The sequence below is a fragment of the Leptidea sinapis genome, chromosome 41, assembly GCF_905404315.1.
Source record: "Leptidea sinapis chromosome 41, ilLepSina1.1, whole genome shotgun sequence".
Lineage (NCBI taxonomy): Eukaryota > Metazoa > Arthropoda > Insecta > Lepidoptera > Pieridae > Leptidea > Leptidea sinapis.
The window spans coordinates 8,240,073-8,266,396 of NC_066305.1; the positions used below are offsets into that span (position 1 = coordinate 8,240,073).

The 26,324-nt window shown below is 33.4% G+C and overlaps 1 protein-coding gene across 4 annotated transcripts in view; it reads right to left on the reverse strand.

Moving 5' to 3' along the window:
* The window catches only part of LOC126976462 (NAD(+) hydrolase sarm1), a 133,030-nt gene that overhangs the window by 19,328 nt on the left and 87,378 nt on the right, over positions 1-26,324 (reverse strand). For all 4 annotated transcript variants that reach the window (XM_050824784.1, XM_050824785.1, XM_050824786.1 and 1 more), the window contains one exon: positions 8,580-8,732. In XM_050824784.1, coding sequence (XP_050680741.1) covers positions 8,580-8,732 — 153 coding nt within the window. The remainder of the gene's footprint in view (positions 1-8,579; positions 8,733-26,324) is intronic.

Consider the following 26,324-nt stretch of genomic DNA (forward strand, 5'->3'; position numbering starts at 1 on the left):
GTAAAATTTATGTACGGCAAGAGCAAGGAAAAGAACGTTTCAGGATACGTGAGGAGAGTGATTTATTCCGGGTTTTTGGAAAATCTTAATATTTGAGCCTTTATTTTCCTATCATTCCTATTTTAAACTTATATTTAAAGCTTATATTTTTATAATGTGCAACCTTCTGTTATTTCATACTTTTTCTACACAACATAGTACAAATAATGCTCACACTCTAAACAGAACTCACACTAAACACACAGAACTCTTAAACACATATTCATATAAACATGCACAAATGTTAAATATTAGTTGCACATTGTTTATTAAAGTAGTTCATTTAAAAATTCCTAATGGCTAACCCTTCAAAAAAATGTTTGAAAATAGGTTTATTAAATGCAAGATCATTGAATACAGGGACGGATGAGTTATTGATAAGTTTATTAAAGTATGAACCAGATATCCTTGCGCTCAATGAAACGTGGATAAAAGAAGGGGAAGAAGCTCTTGTGCCATCGGTGACCAACTACAGATTTATTCACAAGGCTCGAACCGGTCAAAGGAGAGGTGGTGGAGTTGGTTTCTTTATCAGAAAAGGGATAGTCGCTCGCATTAAACAACTTCCAAGCACTGCTCTTGAGCAGTTATGGCTGGAAGTTCAATTACCAGGTGCTATTATGGCTATCGGTACAGCTTATAGACCCGAGAGTGTCAGCGTCCGTGATGCGATAGATAACATTAGTGAATCAGTAAACCTGATGGGGCACTGCAACTATAGCTGTCTTCTCGGTGACCTCAATATCAATCTCCTCAATGAAGATCTGCCACAGGTAAGAGATTTATTATCTTTTTGCTATCAACATAATTTACATCAAATAGTTAAGGATCCGACTAGGGTTACGGATAACTCGGAAACATTGATTGACATTATCTTAACTGACACTCCATCCAAATGTCAGAAAGTTGATATAATTCATAACAGAGACCTAAGCGATCACGCGATGGTGTTGACATATTTTAATATTAAGAAACCAAGGCTTAACAAAACGTTTAAGTTCAAACGATATCTCCATAATATGGATCTGACTTTATTCAAATCTGACCTTAATTTAATTCCCTGGCATCTTATCAACAACTTCAATGATGTAGATCATATGGTTGATACTTTTAACGATCATATCTTAACATTATTCGACCTTCATGCCCCAATTAAGAGATCAGTTCTAAGAGGCCCACCTAAGCCATGGATCACAGACAGTTTAAAAATTATGATGAACCTGAGAGATAAAGCTCTAAAGAAAGCAAACATTACTAAATCTGATACCTCAAAAACATACTATCGTACCCTCAGGAATCTTGTTACAGCTACTAAGGAACGAGAAAAAAAAGCATTTTTTGAACACTCTATTAATAACAATATTCACAAACCAGCCCTCTTGTGGAAAAATATATAAAATATTACTACGATTACTAAATCAGTCAACACCTCTTTACCGGACCACCTTAAAGACCCAAATGAAATAAACGCTCATTTTTTAAATCTACCCCCATACAACAAAGAAGATATAGAAATTACGACAAACGAAAAAGACAGTATACAACAAGCATTTGAACTGAAAATGACATCAGAGCAGGTAGTCCTTAATATTTTAAAGGCTATCAAAACTAAAGCTATGGGTGTTGATAAATTAGACATTGACATGATTTTACTTACCGTTGAAGTTACTCTGCCTATAATAACAAATATCATTAATACGTCAATATTAACTCATAAATTCCCTTCTTGTTGGAAAAACGCACTTGTTAAACCTATACCAAAAAAAACAACTGTTAATGGACTAAATGATTTACGACCAATTTCTATTTTACCCGTACTATCCAAATGTTTAGAAAAAGTAGTCCTAGATCAAGTGGTTGCTTATCTCGACAGTATAAAAGTAATACCAAAATATCAATCTGGGTTTCGTAAGGGTCACGGCACAGAAACAGCCCTTCTACATATCACTGATGATTTGACAGAAGCATCGGATATGGGATATAGTAGTATACTAGTTTTGCTAGACTATTCTAGAGCCTTCGACTGTATCCCTTCAGAAATACTGCTGTCAAAACTAAAACACTATGGTTTCACCAAAAATACTCGCTGTTGGTTTGAAACGTTCCTGACCGGTAGAAGCCAAATGGTGGAAATTGAAGACAAAACTGGTAAAAAACTTCTTTCTTCGTTGCTGCCTGTGATAAGAGGTGTCCCACAGGGCTCTCTGCTAAGCCCGATAATTTTCTCCATTTTTACTGCTGACCTCCCCAAATATATAAAAACTTGTAAGTACCACCTCTACGCTGATGACACGCAACTGTATTACTCTTTCAAAGGCAAGGATGTCAAAGACGCTATACGTAAAATAAATCAGGACTTAGAAAATATCTACAATTGGTCAAAAAAAAACTCGCTGTCACTTAATCCAGCTAAATCACAGATGTTGGCCCTTGGAACAAAAAACCAAATTAAATATACATGTAACTGCAACGAAAAAGTAAAAATAAATGATATACCAGTAGAATATGTCAAAACTGCACGTAATTTGGGCCTGGTATTAGACGGCGAGCAAAAATTTATGGAACATGTTAACAATAAAATAAGAACTGCTTTCTATAAACTAAAAACACTATATAAAATAAGGCCATACCTAAAAGAGGAACTACGTAATTCATTGACTGAGTCACTTGTCCTCTCCCAATTCAACCACTGCAGTACAACATATGGTCCCAGACTTAGTTATAAATTGGAGAGAGCAGTGCAGCGGGTACAAAATGCATGTATTCGATTCTCCTTTCATGTTCCAAACAGAGGCTATATAACTCCATATTTAAACAACAAACGAATACTTAATATGAAAGCTAGGAGAGAATTGCATAATGCCTGTAGTATAAAGAGAATTATCTATAGCAAGCGCCCTGAATATTTATTTGAAAAATTGTCCTGGAGCCGAAGTTCTAATTTAAAATGTACACGTTTTGCCTCTCAAAACTTATTAAATATACCATACTACAAAACAACAAGATATAGATCCAGTTTCAAATTCATGGCTTCCCGTATTTGGAATGATTTGCCACCACCTCTTAGAATGATAAAAAATATAAATCAGTTTAAGGGTAAATATAAAATGGCATTGTTAAAAAAACAACAGGAAGCTGAAAATTTTAATTATTGTGTATGGAAAGAACTTCCCTTATATAAATATTTTTCATGATTAAACCATAACATTTGCAACTCGTTTCATATTACATTTAAACTGACACATTGACACACACTCATATATTTATACAACACACACACTCACAAACACACTCATAATTTATACAGAGGTTGATACATTTAGAAAAAGTTTAGATCTGCATTGTTATCGTTATTAGTTTGCCCTCTTTACTATGTATCCCACCTTACATCTTAGGGAGATGGGAATGGCTGAAAACCAGCGCTGCATGAAAATATTATTTCAGGCAGCATAAGCTGAGCCTACTCCCTTTTGTCTTAATGTATGTTTTGTAATAAGCTGATATTGTATACTTAAATTAAGTTCAAGGCAATAAATTTTATTATTATTATTATTATTATTATTATTACGTGACACGTTGTTTGTCCGCGATGGACTGCTAATCTAATGAACGGATTTTAATGGGGATTATTTCATGGAGTGCAGTTTGGTCCAACTTGAGAGATAGGATAGTTTTTATTTCGATTTGGGACCCATAATTAGTTTTATTTTCAATATTTATTTTGTATGGACATATTCTCTATGAGAGAATTTAGTGACGCACGGTCTGACAGTTCCGCTGTGAAACAATTTCATTATAACAACAGGGAGCATTTATTACGAAATAATTCTTGATGTTTTGAAATATTATTGACAAATTCCTATAAAACAGTATTTTTTTTATTATCTACAGAACAACGTCTGTCTGGGCAGCTAGTTACATATAAGATAAACAAAGCGTGCATAAAAGAAGAACATCTCTAATGAATGAATGAATGAATGTAATCACGAGGCAACCATTTTTCATACTTTTTATTTTATTGTTGGTACGGTATTTTATTTAAAAATTGTAATTTTGTTATTTAAATCAAAGTTTCCATCACGAAAGCGTTAAAACCAAAATCGCACGGTGCTTTCATTAGCAGTCCCCTCTCAAAACGTAACATTGATATTGCGAGCTGTTTCTGCCGCGTTAGTTCCGCGTCGGAACTCGTATTCAAAAATCACTCAAATTTTTGAAGTATCCATCTTTCTTGTCGAAGCTGAATAAAAGAAACAACTGAAAGTCGATAACCGAAAGTTGCACATTTTTTTAAATAAGAACTACATAGGTACCATGTGAGAAAAGTTTCACTCATAAATCGCAAACCATTTTTTTTATGATAATAAGGGACGAGACGAGCAGGACGTTCAGCTGATGGTATTTTATACGCCGTGCCCATTATAATGCAGTGCCGCTCAGGATTCTTGAATAACTCAAAGATTCTGAGTGGCACTATAATTGCGCTCGTCACCTTGAGACATAAAATAAGTCTCATTCGCCCAGTAATTTCACTAGCTAGGGCGCCCTTCAGACTGAAACACTGTATTGCTTACACATTACTACTTCACGGCAGAAATAGAAAACCATGAAAGTTCTATGTCAATTTGAAGTTTCTATTGCAATAAAACGGCAATTTCATGCTTTAACCCCTATTATATATACTCACACATATATATATACTTACATAGGAAATACAAAAAGATAGAAAACGAAAGCGAATATATTGGTTACTGTTACCGATATTCACTAAAAAGTCGTTAACAGTCAACCACGCTTTGAATAAGCTCCCTATTATTTTAAATATTAAACCCAATGTGAATTCACACATCTACAAATAAAAACTGGTCACACATTACCGGGTTGTCAGGTTGTCTATACGCTAGTATATTTTAAGTCTATGGTACAACCAATCAATGACGTTCTAATCAGATTACTAATCACGTCGCATAAAAACAAAACCATAATATGGAATATGCCACTATGCACTATATAAGCTTCGACTGCTATATCTATATATATATATATATATATATATATCTATACATTGCCGCATTTACTCCAGTTGTTTGAAATATTCTTGGTCAATAAGCAGCAATGTAAAACATACTATCTGCTATATTATCTATAGATTGCCGCATTTACTCCAGTTGTTTAAAATATTCTTGGTCAATAAGCAGCAATGTAAAACATACTATCTGCTATATTATCTATACATTGCCGCATTTACTCCAGTTGTTTAAAATATTCTTGGTCAATAAGCAGCAATGTAAAACATACAATCTGCTATATTATCTATACATTGCCTCATTTACTTCAGTTGTTTAAAATATTCTTGGTCAATAAGCAGCAATGTAAAACATTTATTCAGTTCAGGTTTGATTCAGACAGTGACAGTTGACACACGACTAAGGAGAAGACTGTGCTTACATTGTCTTTAAGACACAGATTTGTCGTTCCGCTATCAGACTTCGAATGATATCTTATATATAAAATTCTCGTGTCCCGGTGTTTGTTACCAAACTCCTTCAAAATGGCTAAACCAATTTGTTTGAAAATTTGTGTGTATATCGGGTAGGTCTGAGAATCGGCCAACATCTATTTTTCATACCCCTAAATGATAAGGGTAAAATATAGGGGTGGGTACCCCTACATTTTTATTTTTTTGACAATTTTTTGTTTTTATTTTATGATTCAGCATTAAAAAAATACACACAACTTCAAATTTTCACCCGTCTACGATCATCACCTATTTTTGTATCGCGATTTTTATATTATTCTGTTCCATCCACAGATCCGCAACATGGCAAAAAAGAATATAATAATAATTACTGTAGTACGATAAGTTTTATGTATGATATAAGTATTTGGTAGTTCTGAGAATCGGTCGGCATCTATTTTTATACCCAAAAAATAATAATTACTGATTTTATTTTTTATTTCTTTAGATGGCAATACAACGTTTGCTGGGTCCTATATGTGTATAGAACATCATTGGTTGTAATACATCGATTTAAATCTGCATAAGTTCCACTGGCTTGTAACTGCCACCCACGCGATCGCAATAGCTATATTTTGCTCATTAATTATTCAAACAATTATAGCACATATAGAGGCGTGTTTTGTTATAACATTGAATATATCTTTGTAGACCATTAACAAGTTTTCGCCCGTGTTTTGGTCTAACGAGATAAAAAACCGGTCCAAATTGTTAGATATAGAAAAATTTATGTAATCTATTTTGGTTTGAATGTTTTATAACAATATATGTATATATCGCTAAGGATAATTCTTGCTCCTTCTTTGAGCTAATGAGTTAGTTCAACCCTTTACGAAGTTGCGGTAGATTCAATAAGAAAAAATATTATTTTTGACATTCATGAGTGTCATTTTCGTGACGTGATTTTGATTTGATTTGGTATCAGTGTATATGTTTAAAATACACCATTGTTTACCAAATTTTAAGGATGTTAACAATTCTTTAACTAAAGTTGTACATTGGAATGAAGCTTATAACTTATTGCTTAATGGTAATTTAACGAAGTGCATTAAATTTACTTTTAAACAAGTGTCAATCGATGTACAGCTCAAAAACGAGAAATAAGATATAGTTGATACCGCTGTTTTTATTGTAATAACGTTACATGCCAAACTCCTCCCAAATGGGACCCTTATATAGACAACTTAACTTATCGTCTTAGTTCTGCTGCATACGCAGTAAAAAAGATTCGCTCCCTAACAGACATTTAATGGATTGTTTAAGAATTAATGATCATTCATATTAATTTATTTAATATAAATTAAATACTAAATAAATAAATAAATAAAAAATTGCGTGTGTACAATGTACACATGTCAGAAGTGAAACCTGCATTGTGCATAAACCTCTAAACTGCATATGAAGTCCTGGTACATGTTGCTAGGATGACACATGATTTCAACCGCTATGAAATACATTACTAACACCGCTACCATATTTATGTTCTCCTGGTGTCTATGCAGTTATAAGTCGTGCGTATGACATAAGAATATATTAAGGTATACTTACTCGCGTCATACATAAAATAAAATAGTATGCATACTTCTGTCTCATTGTTTGCCGGCTTCATCCTACACATTTTTATATTTGTGTCTCTTACCTGTCGTTTTTCCCGTTGCATCCGGTCCTTCAAATTTATTTTATTTTATATAAAACACTAGCTGACCCGGCAAACGTTGTTTTGCCATATAAAGTATAATTCACGCGATAGTTTTATAAGTAATAAAATATTGCCTATATTATAGCCTGTACATCATTTTGTTCTATTGTCAATAGTTTTTGCAGCGCACGCAAAAATAGGTTTTCGATTTTACACCTTGTGTTACAAAATAGCAATTTTATTACGGATCCCTAATTTTGAAAAAAAAAACATAGCCTATAGTCTTCGATAAATGGACTACCCAACATTGAAAGAATCATTCAAATCGGACCAGTAGTACCAGAGATTAGCGCGTTCAAACAAACAAACAAACACTGCAGCTTTATAATATTAGTATAGATTATATAGTATAGATGATATGACGTGTCCTAAGTACATACACACAATAATTGTCTGGCGCTCGTCTACAGCGCGGTTTTTACAACAACCAAATAATATAATGAGCTTCCTTGTGCGGTGTTTTCAGAATGATACGACATGAGTATCTTCTTCAAATAAAGTGTACACACTTTTCTTAAAGGCTGACAACGTTCTTGTGATTCACCTGGTGATGCAAGACAGTATGGTGGGTGATGATATTATTGTATGAAACGGAAGATGCGCGTGCAAAAAGACATAGAAGTAGTAGCACCCTTCAACATCGGGGTCCTCAACCTATGCCTACAGGTGGTAGGGAAAAAGGCGTAATTATCTGTATGTAATATTTAATTAATAAACGAAATATTTAATTATTTATGATCAAATAACGACTAGTTAAATATACTTTAGAGGGCAATGGAGAAGGCTATGCTCGAAGTTTTCCTGCGAGATCGAATCAGAAACAAGGAGATCCGTTGGAAAACCAAAGTCCCTGACATATCCTGGATAATTGCTAAACTGATGTGGCAGTGGGCAGGGCACATAGTTAGACGGAAGTACATACTTTATTTATTGCTATCAAAACGGACCGCTAAGACTAAGGAAGAGTGGAGCCTCCTGCCATAAGCATTCTTTATATAGTTAAAAGGAGGTTCTTGTCCCGTAGTTGTTTAAGAAAATATAGAAAAACCATATTTTTTTTTATTTAATGAGGTTTCCTGTTTGCTTGACACCAATACAAAAAAATTGTATAAAACTAAATTTAATAAAGGTCAAATAGCCTTACTTTTTTTGTCCAATATTTTTACTATAATTGGATTTTATAATTTACTTTGTAAACAGTCTAATACAAATTAATAGTTTTCAATGTAATTATGGGCAATTTACAGCATTTTACAGCAATTTACAACATTTTAATACAGCATAGGAAACTAATATTTGCAGATAATAATTTATTATATTTACCTGTTGTTTTGAGGAACTCGTGACCTGTGTGTTCAACTGATTCTGTCGAGACACGAGGCTGGTCTTCTTCAGGTTCTCCATAACGGTAGCCAGGTCTTTGGCACTACCGTTGTGTTTCAGGGTGTTGTTTCCATCCAAACCGAATTCTGGTATCTGTGGCAAAGAAAATATTGTTAAGAGATTAATGTTATTGAAACTGCTTTTGGTTAGTGAAAATTGAACCTTACAAATCACATTGTCTTTTAAATAAATCTGTTTTTTACGGAATTAAATATATATATATATATATATATATATATATATATATATATATATATATATATATATATATATATATATATATATATATATATATACAGTCGTGGTCAACTAATTAGGGACACTCTCTATTTAAAATTTATTTTCCAACAAGATTCCATATCCCTTAATGTAAATGTAATTAGTCATTTATGTGCCCGATTATACAAACAATAACAACTTCCTCCAACATTAAACCTCTTTACAGTATAGCAGATAGATTATCACAGTGCTATTTGTTCAAAAAATGCTGGCTGGTCATATAATTAGGGACACTGAGATATTATGTTCTATTTTCAAAATCTGAATCTTAATATTTTTTTATTTCTTCTCCTATTGTTTCGTGGTAGTTTTGGCGGCAATCAAGATTATTAATTTTAAGTTTTGAGAACTATTTTGAAGAAAAATGGGCAAAAATAAAAGTTGAGATGCAACACTACGAAAAATCATCATGAAGTTTATCGAGCGTGGTTGGTCATACCGAAGGATAGCAGAATATTTAAATTGTTCAAAAACTATGGTATGCAATGCAGTGCAACATTTCAGGCGCAACAACACAGCTTTAAATGTGCCCAGAAAAAAGGATCGAGAAAAACAACTCCACAAGACGATAGAATGATAACCAGGTTAGCTAAGAAAGATCCGTTTCTAGGCTCTGTTTTGTTTGGGGTGGACGAAAAAGCCGGTGTATCAGCGAGGACCGTCAGACGACGTCTGGTAGAGGCAGGGTTGTTCGGAAGAGTGGCTCGCAAAGTACCGTTGTTGAAGAAAGAACATAGAAACGCACGTTTCACGTTTGCACGTAAATATGGATATTGGACCTACGCCCAATGGCAACATGTATAATTCTCTGACGAGACTAAGGTTAATTTGATTTCTTGAGGTGGAAGGCAATACGTACGGCGTCCTGTAAAAGTGGAAATTAATCCAAGATTCACAATTGGAAGGTGAAACATGGCGGTGGAAACATTAAAATGTGGGGTTCATTTTCTGGACGTGGAGTGGAACCTGTGAGGAAAGTTCAGGGTAATTTAGACCAACATAAATACAAGGCAATATTAGAGGAAACTATGCTTCCCTATATATGGACGTTTCAGCATGATAACGACCCGAAACATACCGTCCGTTCAGTCAAGTCGTTTCTTAACAGTCAGTCGGTATCAGTGCTAGATTGGTCAGCAAATAGCCCGGACCTCAACCCAATCGAGCACCTTTGGCACGAAATCAAGAGAAAAGTTGTCACTTATCGTACCACAACTTTAGATGAACTTAATGAAGCTTTTTGTGAGGCATGGGCAAACATTCCTGTCGAAACATGCCAGAAACTGATAATGTCTGTGCCACATCGGTGTCAAGCGGTAATTACTAACAAAGGTTTTGCTACTGGGTACTGATTTTACACGTAATAAAATGGATTTGCTAAAGAAATTAAAAAACTGCAGATTACTAGTTTTGCAGTCTCTATTGTTCATTTTACTTTACTTTCCTTAATTAAGGTCTAGCTACAGAATTATACCTTAAATTGAATACATGGTTAACCTTTGATATTAAACACTTTTTTCTGTTTATTGAATCTTTTATTTACAGCCATTTATTGCATAATAATTGGACCAAACTATGCAAATAATAGTTACTGAGAAATCAATAGGGTTTTATATTTATATGCACATAACCGGTTATTTCTCTTCACTATCTTGAATGTCCGTAATTACTGACACTGGTGTTGTGATTATTTTCATATAGAATCTCCATACATGCACGAGGTTCTTTTTGATGTCATTTCTAACACTACTACTACCACCGCTTCGGAAACAAATGGCGCAAGAGAGAAGAAGCGGCGCAAGAAACTCTTCCAGCATTCTTTTTTTGCGCTCCTATTAATACAATATACTGTACTGTACTGTCATTGTTATTGCTATAAAATAATGATAATCTAGGAGCCAAGGCTGTCCGATCACTTAGATATTCATCTGTGGAGTTACGACAGAGCCATTTTTAGCCATAGTGCTAGATCTCATCCTGAACTTTAACATATATTTATTTCAACGTGATTAATATTAAAATATTAATACAATTCAAGATCTTGCTAAGCAATTTATCTTAGAAAGTGCCCTTTACGCAAAGGCTTCCATAAAGAAAAACAAAATGTATGCTGAGACATAAAGTAGAAGTGAAACTTCAACTGACAAAGTTTAAAAACAAATATTTCAAAGATTCCCGTCAATATTTAAAAAATTCCAAAAATCGTTCTATAAAATGATGTTTGAAACAAAGCATTCAATAAAATGTTGTTTTAAAATATTAAAAAAAATATATATCTTCTCCCTTTCGGGAACCAGAGCTTAAATCTTGTTCCTTAGGCCGCACGGCCAAAATGACTAGAAAGCAGTACGTGAAATTAGTGATCTGCGGCTGATTGTTATGCGACATGCGATAGATGAGCGAAAAAAATTTGAGTCGATATAATAAAAGTTTCACTTTAAAAACTTATAACATGTACGACCTCGCTAAGTGATTCCTTCTAAGATGACTATCAATTAATAATGCTTTCGTGAACACAACCTAGATACTGGTATGATAGGTACCGCTTTTATTGCTTTTCCGAGAACATCATTTGAAATTCAGTTCAAGGATGATACATTATTGGACTAAGTGAAACAGTTATACAGGGTCAGAGGAACTAGATATATTGTATACAGGGTGTCTTGTTTTACTTGAGATATAAAAAAAAATATAAATTGCATTATCTATAAATAAATTTAAATGTTTCATAAAAAAAATGGCTCTGTCGTAATAGTAATAGGATTCTATTACTCCACTGCTGAATATCTAAATGATCGGGCAGCCTGGGACTAGATTGTGATTATTTTATAGCGATAGAAATGACTGTACAATATTGTATATTTTTATTGAATAGGGCGCAAAAAAAGAATACTGGGAGAGTTTCTTGCGCCGCTCTTCTCTGTCAGAACGCCATTTGTTTCCGAAGCGGTAGTAGTATCTAGTAGTTATTAGAAATGACATCAAAAAGGAATCAATTTTGAGAAAATAAATGCCTTTTATGCCTTTGCCTTTTAATATTAATTATAATGACAGCTAAAAGGGTTTCGGAGATAAATTCTTAGCAGCAGTAGTTATTTGGGTGCTGCATAACTTTTTCGCTTTTCGACTTATATCGCCTAAGAGGAGTCTGTAATGCCACCTACACAAACAAATAGTACATAATGAATCTATTTTAATCAGTGATCAGAGTGGCATAGAAAATGTTTAATTGTTGTATCTATAAACCGTAGCAAAGTATGATGAATTTAGTACTATTGTAGGTAATAGTTTTTTATGAAAATGACCGAGACGAGCAGGACGTTCAGCTGATGATGATTGATGTCGTGCCCATTACAATGCAGTGCCGCTCAAGATTATTGAAAATCCCAAAAATTCTGAGCAGCACTACTGCACTCGTCACCTTGAGACAAAAGATGTCCAGTCACATTTGCCCAGTAATTTCAGTAGTTACGGCCGCGGCGCCCCTCAGACCGAAACACAGTAATGCATAACTGCTTCAGGGCAGAAATAGGCGCCGTTGTGGTACCCATTATCTAGCCGGCATCCGCTGCAAAGGAGCCTCCCACTGGTAATTAATAATTATTGCACCGAATAAGAACCACAAGATGTATTAAATTAATACGGCATTAACCTGACTCAAAATTTTCTTGCATCGTTTTAACTTTTTATTGTAGTTCTGTCCGATTTAATAACATTTGATCATTATAAACTTTTGAAGTGAAGCAAGAGAGCGTTCTTCAGATATTTGACATGAATTCTGCACATTTTTATATGATTTACTAGCTGACCCAGAAAACGTTGTATTGCCGATATTAAAATCGCGATACAAAAGTAACTGTTGATCGTAGATGGGTGAAAATTGAAGTTGTATGTATTTTTTAATGTTGACTCATAATCAAACAAATTAAAAAAAATGTCAAAAAATTAAAATTTGGCGTGGACCACCCCTAACATTTAGGGGGATGTAAAATAGATGTTGTCCGATTCTCAGACCTACCCAATATGCACGCAAAATTTCATGAGAATCGGCCAAGCCGTTTCGAAGGAGTTTAGCTACAAACACCGCGAAATGAGAATTTTATATATTAGATATAAAACAATGCAGTTGTAAACATCCTTCTGTCAACTTCAAGAAAGTTATATCTCACATATAAGTGTAACAAAATATTTACATAATAACTATCATCCTGTATAAATGACTCATCCAACAACCCAACTTTCAATCACATACAATTGATACGTCGATGTGCAATATGCATTTTGAATATTGATCAATCGTTACCTACAGCCGAGCCGGGCACCTCACAGTACGCGTAATCAAAATACGTCAATCATGGCTCTGTAGTCAGAAGGGCTCTATATCAATATATTGAGTTGCACGACACTAGTGTAGACATTTATTGCGTAAAACATTACAACGCGCATTGATTAAAAAATTTTAAGGTGCTACGCGACTACGAGTTTGTGAGACGACGATAAAAACGTCGTGTGCGCGCTAGTGTCAGGAAATCTACTCGCAAAATCGACAACGATATATTCGGGAACGATACGATAATACTCCGAATATATACTACTACTCTAACAAATGTTCGTATTCCGTTTATCGTAACAACATCGTAATCATAGACTAATATTTTGACTTTTACGATGTTAGAGTGAATGAATTATGCGCAAAAACTAAATATTATCTGTGCTATGTCGCTGTTAAGTGTCAAAAGTCAAAACATAGCTTAGGCGCAAAGGACCATGCCAGACTATGCACCACCAATTTGGTATCATTTACAGAAAATGTAAACATTCAAAAATGATGTAATTATTATAATATGACCATTTAAAATTGAATAAATAATACAAAACTTGCGGATAATAAAATGTAAAAAAAAAGTAACTCAACCCTTCTCATCGACTTCCTATTTCTCAGGCGGCCATTTGCATTACTTTGTACGCATAAGCGATCAACAAAATGAAATAAATTACTTGGAAGTAAAGAAATCCTGTTAAATAGTAAATCACATATAATTATTTTAATTATATTTATTAAGTATGTATATTGTATGACAAATATATCTATACAACTTGAAAGGATAATAGCAACGACAGCCTAGAAGGTGTCGTTGAGATTATCGAAAAAGTGACGTTTGATTATAAGTCAAATTCGAATATTCATCTCTGACATTTTCAACTAAGAGTAGGGTTAGGACCGATAATATCGAAAAATGTTTCCTTCGTTCAATCATCGTTTCGACATTGAATACGATGTAACTAAGAGTAGGATTCGACACGACCAAATCCACCTATATCTATACCATATATCGAATATCGATTTTAGGAGTAGGATTTACACAACTGGACTTTCCTCTTGTTAGCACTGCAGTCATTTGTGACTATTTGATATATAAATGAAAAACCGCACAGCCTTTGGCGATTTGGCTACTACACCAGGGACTTAATATATCCAGTAAAAAACGATGTCACCAAATAAAATAATAAAATAATACCAAATACAACTATTTTAGAAGTTATACTTCTTTAAGCACGTTATGAAAAAATGATGAGAGTGAAATTTTAAGATGCGCGCGCATCACTGTAACACAAAAGTAACAGGTTGAAGTTGGTTCCTAAAATTTTCGGACGTTTGCGTCATTCGTTATTTATTTTTGGTTTCTTCGTCCATTATTAGGACAGGCAAAGGGTTTAAGCCAATACAGCCGTATTCATTATTTAATAATTAATTGGCATAGCCATCTTTGCAAGATTTTTATAAAATTATTCTTTCTAAAAACGTAGAATAGCACGACGAATAAATCATTTTAATGATTTTTGCTTCCTTAGGCCAAATAAGTATAACTTCTTGCGTGCATACATAAGTACACGCACACTTTTTTTGTTCTATATTCATTAATTATATCATTTACAATAAAACACATAATATGTATTTTTATTATAAATGCGAATAAGGTTGGCCACGCGATACAGGTTGGCTTAGTGCGGGCTCCATTATAAATCTAAATATGATTTTTTTCCTTTTTGTAAGTAAAGATATTTGTATTAATAACTAATTCTGATAAATTTTGCCTTATTATCCCTCGAGCCGACTTACCCGAAGGTAAGATACCCGAACATCAATGCACATCAATACTTAATCTCATCAGAGCGAGAAGGATGTTTTCAATTCAAAATATCTATTTTAATAAAATTATATAACAAAGCCCTCACATTATTCACTTTGCTCAGTAATTGCACTAGTTACGGCGCCCTTCACTCCGAAACACAGCAATGTTTACACAGTACTGCTTCACGGCAAAAAAAAGCACCGTTGTGGTACCCATAATCTAGCCCGCTTCCTGTGCAAAGGAGCCTCTCACTGGTAAAAAAGAAGTAAATTGGCAACCTATCAGTTTACTATAATTTGTCAGTCGTTCTGGTGACGGTGACGGGACAAGCAAGGCATTCGCCTAAAAACCCCTCAATACCAATATTATATTTATACCCCGTATACCAACATACAGTTACCCAGTAATTGTACTGCATATCAAACATTATATAAGCTCGGACAATTTTCCTGAGGCAAAATCCATCGTCTGTACAGCGCCTTATAATCAAAGCGAGTTCAACTAAATATTCTGTTAACAAACAATTATGACGTGGCCACAATCAAGACGAGACCTTAAATCATTGTGAGTGTTTTGTTACAGGTCGCGCAATTGTAGATAATGTAATATGTTAATTGGTGGTACGAAGAATCCGTTTATGATCATGACGCGAATGACGTACGCGCTGATGTCATCAGCGTTACAGGCATGTGTGGCGTCACCCTAAAATTGTTATCTATTGATAATAATATAACAAAAATGTATTTTAAATATAGAGCTCATTTTGTTGGAATTTCATTATATCATTACATGAATACGGGTCTTGTGAATCATTTACAAAACGATTATAGTCGAATTTTATTCATGATATTGTGTTATTTATTAACATGTTTCTCAAACGCAATATACATGTTAATAATGAAATGATAAGTCATTGTTGAAATATATTGTTAGTATATGTTTTTATCGTAATTGACTTGCATAGAGATAGGAAGTATATATATTTATTAATAGTTGACTTTATAACAAAGTTCGTTAAGTCCAGATTAACAATATTAAAGGAAAGACACTACTATCAAAATTTCTCTGGTGATGCAATTGAGAGAATCTTTCATCACACCATCAGTTGACCCCGCAGGTTAGTTTAACACATTTGTTTCATAAAACAATTATTACTGTTTAAAAAACATACCGACGAATTGAGAACCTTTTTTGAAGTTTGTTAATAGTACGAACTTTCAAAAACATATTAGGATTTAAAATTATCTTAGTATGACTAAGGACCAATTAATATTCAGGCTTTCAGTAAATAATAATCACATAATAATAGTGTTACGTCAATATACTAAATGGCAAAGGATAACTAACTATTAAGCGACAATTTTAACATGGTTTATTACTCCGCCCACGTGGACAAAAGTTAAATATTACCTTGACGTTTAATATTGTATTAATGTGGGGTCAACAAAGGGTAACAACATTACCTCATACTTTGTGTTATCAGACAATATTTCGCCCATTGAAGTAAGTTTACGATTATTGGAAATATCAGGGCTTGATTCCACAATTGAAGTTGAACGCGGTTAGATTACTTTGAACTTAGTTTACGCCTGTTAACTAGTACCTATGCAGATTCAATTCGAATTTCACTAACATAAACTAAACGCAGTTAAAGCTTAACCGCGTTTAAATGCTGAAGAATTTTGGACGTTTAACAATCGCGTCCAAGAGATATCATTGTCGTTATAGTAAGACAAACATTGACATATGTAAAAAAATTTCTTGTTCCAACTTTTCGATGATAGATTTGACAGCTATTTGATACTTTCTATTGTTTATGACATGTAAAGTCAATTTACTTGAATGCGCTCAAAATGTATTGGTGAAATTGCTCTATATAAATGACGTTATAAGTATGTATTCGTGGGCTATTTTCTGAAACCGCGAAATAGTAGTAAACATGGAAATATGAAGTAAAATTCTTAATATGAATTCTAAAATCGAAAACAGAGTAGACGGAAAAGATGGCGACGGCATATCTCCCATAGAGATAAGTGACCTTATCACCGGTGAGTTCAATATGCAAAAACATCACAATGATTTCATTGATAACTGTCCTGAAGATGGACGATGACTCACGCTGATTGAGGCTGATACCGGCCGGTAACAGGTCAATACGTATGACTCACACTTACTAGAATTATCGTCACACTTCCAGAGATGTTACGTAACTTGAATGACTATTTTTACGTCATGGAGTCGGTATTCGCTCTCATACGCGAAGTACAATTTAGACCGCGATACCTAAACAACAAATGCTCATTTCATCTTCAGATTATCGTGCTCAGTTATCCGCCAGTCATGCTTTTGCAGTGGCCTATTTGAGACTACAGATTAAAAAGACTCAGAGAAAAAGAGATTTAAAATGTCATTATGAATGTTAAAATTTGAAAATTTATCAGACTTTACCCAGGTAAAACTTAGCTGAGTGTATGTTTCGCATAGTCTTTTGTTTTTATAGTCATTTGACAACCTTAATTATGCTGAGCTTAAGCAAAGACAGCAAAGTCAAGTTTGCGTTTTATCAAACCCAGCTAAGTTTTACACAAGTGTTAAGGCGAAGTTAAACACAAAACACACAAACAAGGTGTTTTAGACAAGTTTTGTGGTAAAAATATAGCATTTGGAGCTATGAACACCACTTCATCCTGTTACACATACCCTTAAATCTTACTTGTAGGTTGCTAATGCTTGCTGTTGGTTAAAGTTAATACTTCAGAGCTATTGTTAAACAAGTTATTTGTCGGCATGATGCATTTGTTTAGTATACTACTTTAATAAAAGTGCTTCTTATAGCTTTTACTATTTTTGTGTTGGTACATTTATTCAGATTAGTAATCAATAATGAGGATTATAAGCAATTTAACTGTTTGCGCCTGTTAAAACGTTCATTTCCGACGCAAGAATTTTGAAAATATTGGCTTTGTTACCTAGGAGCCGTGAACTCATATCGCTCAAGGTCGCCGGCATTTAGTGTCGCCTTAAGTCTGAGCAAAGTATAAGTACGCTCTATATCTTAATATATATAAATCTCGTGTCACAATGTTTGTCCTCAATGGACTCCTAAACTAATGAACGGATTTCAATGGGGATTACTTCATGGAGTGCAGTTTGGTCCAACTTAAGAGATAGGATAGTTTTTATTTCGATTTGGGACCCATAATTATTTTTATTTCCAATATTTGTTTTGTTTGGACATATTTTCTGTGAGAGTATTTTTGACGCGCGGTTTGACAGTTCTGCTGTGAAACAATTTCATTATAACAACAAGGAGCATATTATTATGTTACAATGAAAAATTATTGACAAATTCATCAAAAACGGTATTTTATTTATTATGTACAGAACAACGTCTATCTGGTCAGCTAGTACATATATATATATATATATATATATATATATATATATCTGCAGTTAGTAGTTAGTCAGGACTACAATATGAGATAGAGAAAGGGAAAAATCAAGTGTAACAATAATAAAAGAGGTATTGAAAAGGTCAATGCTAATGGATGAAGCCAGGCAAGTATGCAAGGGCCGTGACAAAGGCAGATGTATACTGCATGAGGAAAGTTAATTAAATTAAAAATGATATAATATCAGTTAATTATTTATATTTGTCTCGACTTGTATCAGTTCAAGGTCAAATACTACATTATTACCTTTTTTATGTGTATAAAAGGGGGCAAACGAAGAGGTGAGTCAACCTCCCATGGATGCCATGGTTGCCCTTAAGGTGGGACTATGCTCTAAGCTTTTTTTATGAAAATAGGGGACGAGACGAGCAGGACATTCAGCTGTTGGAAATTGATACGCCCTGCCCATGCAGTGCCGCTCTGGATTATTGAAAAACCCAAAAATGCTGCACTACAATTTCGCTCGTCTCCTTGAGACATAAGTTGTCAAGTCTCATTGGCCCGGTAATTTCACTAGCTACGCGCCTTTCAGACCGAAACACAGTAATGTTTACACATTACTGCTTCACGGTAGAAATTGGCTCCGTTGTGGTACCCATAATTTAGCCCCGGAGCCTCCCACTGGCAAGCTTAAGTCTTCCAGCTGATGATGATGTACGGAACAGACAGAAAACTTTACAGTTAGGTTTTGCGAGGCAAGAAATTCCTCGCAATATGTGTGGTTGTAGAATGCCAGATGGTTGGAATTTCTCATTTATATGTTATATCTTAAAACCTTACAATAAATTTATAGAGTCATAGAACTAACATACATTTAATATATTAGAAATAGGTAAATGATAACACTGTTTTGTATACACCATTAAATCCAAACATATTGTAAACAACTTAAAATTAGTTTATTATAAACAAAAATGAAGGTACTAATTATTATTATAGTATATCAAATGAAGTTAGCCCGTATGACAAACATAATGCAATTAACTAATTAGTTAATAATATTAATTTATTTAAGTATTAATGAATACAGTTTCAGTGACTTATTCCAATATTGTAGTCTGTTTGCTTATGCAGTCAAATTTACGATAAGTTAAGTTACACAATATCTTAGTATTCATTTATACGTCTAGATATACTATGACAGCTTTGAAATCGTCGAAAAAGTAGACTTTAGAACTTACCTCTATTTTGAGCAATGCACGCACACTAACATAAAGTGTCATATAAATCGCGAGTGTAGGACGTAGCTTGTTACGCACACTAAACTAATTTTCATGGCCTGTTTTTATTGGTTGTCTAAAAGCAAGAGACTCTAGACGTATAAATTATCTAAGATTAATTTAATATGCTATTGTTAAGCATTGTTCGCTATACTAAATAGTTGAGGCAAGAACAAACTCTGTTCAACTAATGATTAGCCAATAACTATTACAACGTATTAAAATACGAAGTCAATACATTCATTTCTAATTCGTATAGTTTTAAAATGCAGAGTTATATAATAAAAATAGTTTAAAAAAAAACCTAAAAAACACACTTTGGTTGAAAAGATAATGGTTGAAATTTAAAATTTACATCAATTCCTGCCTTAACGACTGTAGATGAAAAAAATATATAAATTAGCATAAATCTTATTTTTCAAATTGAATAAATAATAGTAAGTTACTAAAACACGCTTTTTATAGAAAACCGAATAAAAAAATTTAGAATTTCTTTTGAGATTTAAAATTAACATCAATTCCTGCCTTACAGATTGATTGATGAAAATCTTATTTTGCAAATTGAAAAATGGAATCATTTTATCAAATATTTTATTGTCATCGGTTCTCGATAAATCTACGAAGTTTGAACGAAATCTGGCCGTTTAAAGTGGGTCAAAACCGCGCCCAAATGCGTCGGTTACAAACAAACATACATACAGGTGAAACTAATAAAAAGCGTGTAAAAAGGTTTCAGTTACTGCAAAAATTGTGTACACAAATTAAATGATCAAATGTATAATTTTATTGAATTATCCATTGACTTCCATATTGTTTTACCCGACTGTCTTTTAATTACTTCCTCCACGCTACATGAAGTACGTTCTCAAAGATAAGAAATAATATGGTGTTTAGATACACTTCAGATCTATGAGAAATACAGATAAGATTGTTACGCGGTGACTCTTAGACGTTTGAGTCCATGTAGGTATTGTAGCAAGGAGATCTTATTCCAATACAAGACAAAAAAAAAATGAGATGGAGAATGTGCCCCAAAGTGTACGTAATAAATGTACCCCAAATAAAATTTAAAAAAAAAGTTAAAAATTTTAGACTACTATAGTAGATGTTGAAAAAATCTTGTGATAAAAAGTATTTGTGATTTTTTTTATGATAATAAGGGACGAGAATGGCTGCAGCTAATGGTAAGTGATACGCCCTGCCCATTACAAAGCAGTCCCGCTCAGGATTCTTGATTTTTCAAGTTGGGTCTGGGTTTTCCCAATAATTCTGAGCGGCACTAAAATTGCGCTCGTCACCTTGAGACAAAGTGAGTTGAAAATATATTATGTCATTTAATACAAAAATATAACAGAATCAAATGATGAAATTCGTAAAATAGCAATGGCGACAAAAGGCAAACGTAACAGTATTACCTGCTATTGTCTATCCACTAAGCCCTAACGGAATGTAAGTTCCCTCTTACATCTATAGTACCTATTGTCTTCTGCAATAACTTTACTTAAAATTAATAATAAAAATAGTTTAGAAAACTAAAAAACACGCTTTGGTTGAAAAGATAATGGTTGAAATTTAAAATGAACATCAATTCCTGCCTTAACGACGATAGATGAAAAAAATATATAAATTAACAAAAATCTTAATATGCAAATTAAAAAATGGAATAATTTTATCAAATTAATGTATTGTAAAGTGGATGATGCTAATCCTTGACACTTACATACAATTTTTTTGGTCAGTTAACCATTTAAACCGGAGTCCAGGAAATCGTTTCAATGGTAAGTATTTTTAATTCTAGCGGTAAGTTTTGAATTAAACTGACAACTAGATATTCACTCGGTTTTGTCCACTTTTGCACATTGCCATCCTACAACACTTCTATCGATTAGATCGTTAGTGTTCTTCTCTCCATTCAGCCTAGTGAGCAGGCGGTCCGAGCGTATCTCGCTTATTACGACTCCTTCCGAGACGCTCCGCGCCTGTGAGCTACATTTTTGGCCTCCAAGGTCCCCGCCCGGCTTCGCTGTAAAAGCCTTTAGGGTACAGAGGAGGTTTAAAGTCGGCAGGGGGTGATTACACCCGAGCCCGACATATGGGCCCCTTTTCGGGGTCTTCTAATCTAAAAAAAAAAACTATCGCTCAACACACGGCACGTCCTGACACTATGATCAGGTTTATAAGTAAATTTTCAATCGTATAGTAGTTTAAGTGCCTTGTACATAATGAAGGGCATAAACACGAGTATTTTAATGCCTAATTATGTACAGTTATATAAACTACTTTATCTACGATGTGGGTAAGAATCAATGATGCATTCACGAGCCGCTAGAATAGAGGTTAAATCAAATTTCTTTGTTTTTCAGAGATGTTCGAAATTTTAAATAAATAATATTTTTAAAGAGAAGAAATTTGTTCTAGCAAAACAGTGTATTTATACGGTGGTCATAATGTGCGTATCATGGAGGACTTATGGTATTTGAGTATATAAAAATCTTAACATTCAGTAGATCGATCTTGATAAAATAAATGCGAAATGTTACTCGAAGGAAAGTTTCACATTGTTTTAGCAAATTGTTTTAAATACCAGTGAATGATGTACGCACAGATATACAAACAGACCAACAAATTAATTTGATATGTTTTAATATGAATATAATGCACGGGTAAGAACGTTACTAAATTTTAGCCACATCACAATTAACAACACAATAATGGATAATCACACAGTTTCCCACATGTATTAGGTTTTCCCAATATGTTTGTTTTTGCACTTGCAAATAGGAAATTGACAATGACTCAGGTCTTTTGTCTTCTTCATACAATTATGTAAACTCAAGTTTCGAGTAAGTAATTATTTGTTAAATGAATTATGAATTCATATTTCAAGCAACAAATAGAACACATACAGTACGGCTCTTTAATTCGTTTGAATAAGTGTTTAGCAGTCTCATAACAATAATTTAAGTAATCTGAAAATTAATTAGTTTCAAGAATCCTGAGTGGCACTGCATTGTGATCGGCAGGGCGTATTAATAACTATCAGCTGAACGTCCTGCTCGTCGTGTCTCTTATTTCCATAAATAAAAATATATATAACATATGTTAATAAAACTGTGACAAAGTAAAAACTATAGATTGAATATATTTTAAAAGAATAATGTTGTGTGTTCTATTCTTTTTTTTTATTTATTTATTTCTTATAAACAAATTACATAGTATAGGTAACAAAATTATTGTACATATATAAACTCATTTGAGTTTTACCGTGTACAATAAGGTCATCGGTAGACATATAATATTATTTAAATTTAAAGTTTAATACTTAATTAACTATTTAAATTAAATTACTTATTTTTAAAGAAAAATGAAACAACTTAAAACTACATACAAATATTAATAAGACAGAAAAAAAAAACAAAACAAAAGCATAAAAATTTAGGTGCTAAGAAATTTTATGAACAAGATTACAAACTAAATAACTTACAAATACCCTCAATCATAACTCTACAAGTATTGTTGCTTTATATACAGAGTGATTATTTTATTTACAAACAATAGAACACTGCAAGAACGGAGAGGAGGGTGAAAATAAACTTATTATACAGAACCCAATAAAAAATATTTTATATAATTTTTGTCTGTTTGTCAGTGTATATAAAAATGCAAGAGCTTCTGAATAGAGTAAACAATAACTTAGATATTAAAAAAGTGGTTGATGTAAGTATAGTATTTTTGCTGCTTTTCTATAGTCATTTCCTTGACTTAGATGAATAAAGGTTTTTTTAATGATAAATAGGGACGAGACGAGCATTACGTTCAGTTAATGGTAATAGATACGCCCTGCCAATTACAATGTAGTGCCGCTCAGGATTATTGAAAAACCTAAAAACTCTGAGCGGCATTACAATTACGCTCGTCACATTGAGAAATAAGATGTTAAGTCTCATTTGCCCAGTAATTTCACTAGCTACGGCGCCCTTCAGACCGAAACACAGTAATGTTTACACATTACTGCTTCACGACAGAAATAGGCGCCGTTGTGGCATCCTGTGCAAAGGAGCCTCCCACTGGTAGATTTTGATTTGATTGAAGCATACACGGAAAAAAGTTTCTTAATTAGTAAATCAGCGCCTTACCTCCAAGTGGTATTTGGTTCCGGAAGTGTAACAAATAGTACACGAAGGTCGTGTCGTGACGCGGTGTTTGTAGTTAAACTCCTTCGAAACGACTTGACCAATTCTCATGAAATTTTGAGTGCATATTGGGTAGGTCTGAGAATCGGACAACATCTATTCTACATCACCCTAAATGTTAAGGGTGGTCCACGCCAATTTTTTTTTAATCTTTTGACATTTTTTAAAAAATTTATTTTATTATGAGTCAACATTAAAAAATAAATACAACTTCAAATTTTCCCCCATCTACGATCAACAGTAACTTTTGTATCGTGATTTTAATATCGGCAATACATCGTTTGCTGGGTCAGCTAGTATTTTATATATACAAGACATATTTATTCACCACGTGTCTGTCATGTCAATTTCTTGGCAATGCTTTTCCTACGATTGAACTGTAGAGATGCACTTCGAATTCAAATTTGATATTTAAGTTACCAGCTATACCCACAATTTCAACAGCATTCTTTTTAGTAAAGTAAATATTTATTGAAACTAATATTATCAAGAATAAAGGATTTTTTAAAGCAATTTTTAAAACTCGTTCACCTATAGATAGCTAGCGGTGATTCATATGGGCAAAAATGCATTATTAGTAGAATACAACAATATTAATAAGTAATGCGATATTACATTAGGTGAGAAGATTAAATTATAGATATTATGACTGTTCATTGTCAGTACATTTATGAAAATTTAATATACGTTTGCAAAAATCGTCACCTTTTTGCTCTTAATAGTGATTTTCATTATTATAACACTAGAAATAAGGGATTGCTTGTAACTAATTCTAGTAGGCTTCATAAGATACATAATAGCTTTAAGGGTAAATGTATACACATCTACAATAAAGTCCCAGCCACTGTTCAGGCATTATCTATAAATAAATTTAAATGTTTTATAAAAAAATGGCTCTGTCGTAAATCCTATTATTCCACTGCTGAATATCTAAATGATCGGACAGCCTGGGACTAGTACTATAGCGATAGAAATGACTGTACAATATTGTTATATTTTTATTGAAAAGAGCGCAAAAAAAAGAATGCTGGTAGAGTTTCTTGTGCCGCTTCTTCTCTCTCAGATCGCCATTTGTTTCCGAAGCGGTAGTAGTATCTAGTAGTTATTAGAAATGACATCAAAAAGAATTATAAAGGAATCAATTTTGAGAAAATAAATGCCTTTCATGCCTTTATGCCTTTTGAATAAGGAAATAAGCTCACGTGGAGAAAAATGAAAACCGGACGAACGCAGACAATCTTATCGATACCAGTCTCAATTCATTTAAAAAATATTTAAATTTAATTTAAGTTATTGAGATAAAGATTAAGATTAGTTTAAATTTCTCATCTTAACTTATTAAGATTCTTACAAACAAGATAAATGTATTATATTAAATTTTAAAATGCGATTTGATATTTACACTCACTGTAGTTGCATCGAAGTGCTTCATGCACAACGAGACATTGTGAAGGTCAGTTATGCATACATAACAGCTAACAATGCACTGAAACGAATTACAAAGTGCCATTAGATGTTAAATAGAAATTTCACTTAATTATTACAGCAATACTTTTAACTATTTACAATTCCGGAGAAAGCTTTTTAACGTTCGTTAACTTTGACAGTATAAAAGCTTAACTAATTATTAAAATAATTCGTGGTTAATAACATTAATATTTAACTGTTTGATTGTCCATAGCAAAATGATTCTTATCACCAGATGATCTAGACGTGTACGTTTGCTTGCCGGTTCCATAAAAAAAAACTGGAACGATTACATATTACATATTACATACCTCTAACTAATGATTTAAAATATTTTGTACAACTAACATTTACTTTGTAATTGCAATATTATTATACATGCATATTTATCGGAATTCGTTCCGGGTCACAATCTATGAACACTCAGATATTTTCTATTAGAGGGATAAATGCGTTGAAATATTAAACTTATACGGAATTTTAATTAATTGTCATAAATCCGTCATAAGATTTGAAATTCCATAATAATCGATAACTATAAAAGAATAATTTAAGATAACCAACCTCACTTTGTTCCAAATACTGGCCGCAATCCTAGTTCTAACATGTTGTGTACACTTTTGTTAACATTTAACGTGGAGTCGTGTTTATTTTAGATTACTTGAATGCGCACGTGTTTTTGACGCGAGGAATCCGGCGTGACTGGCGCTCGATTTCGAACCGACACCGCTGTGACTCGCTGTGAGCCTAGTACCGGCCGGCTGATCGCGAACTCTAGCCGGCGACTAGCGAAGCGGCTAGCGACCACAATGGCTAATTAGAATGTCGAGGAACGAGGTGAGGAAACAGAGGGGGCTTTGTACCACGCTTCACAACAGTCGGTACACCCACAGAGCTTTGTATTCGGCTTATTAGATACCAATATTCAATTAGGAATGGA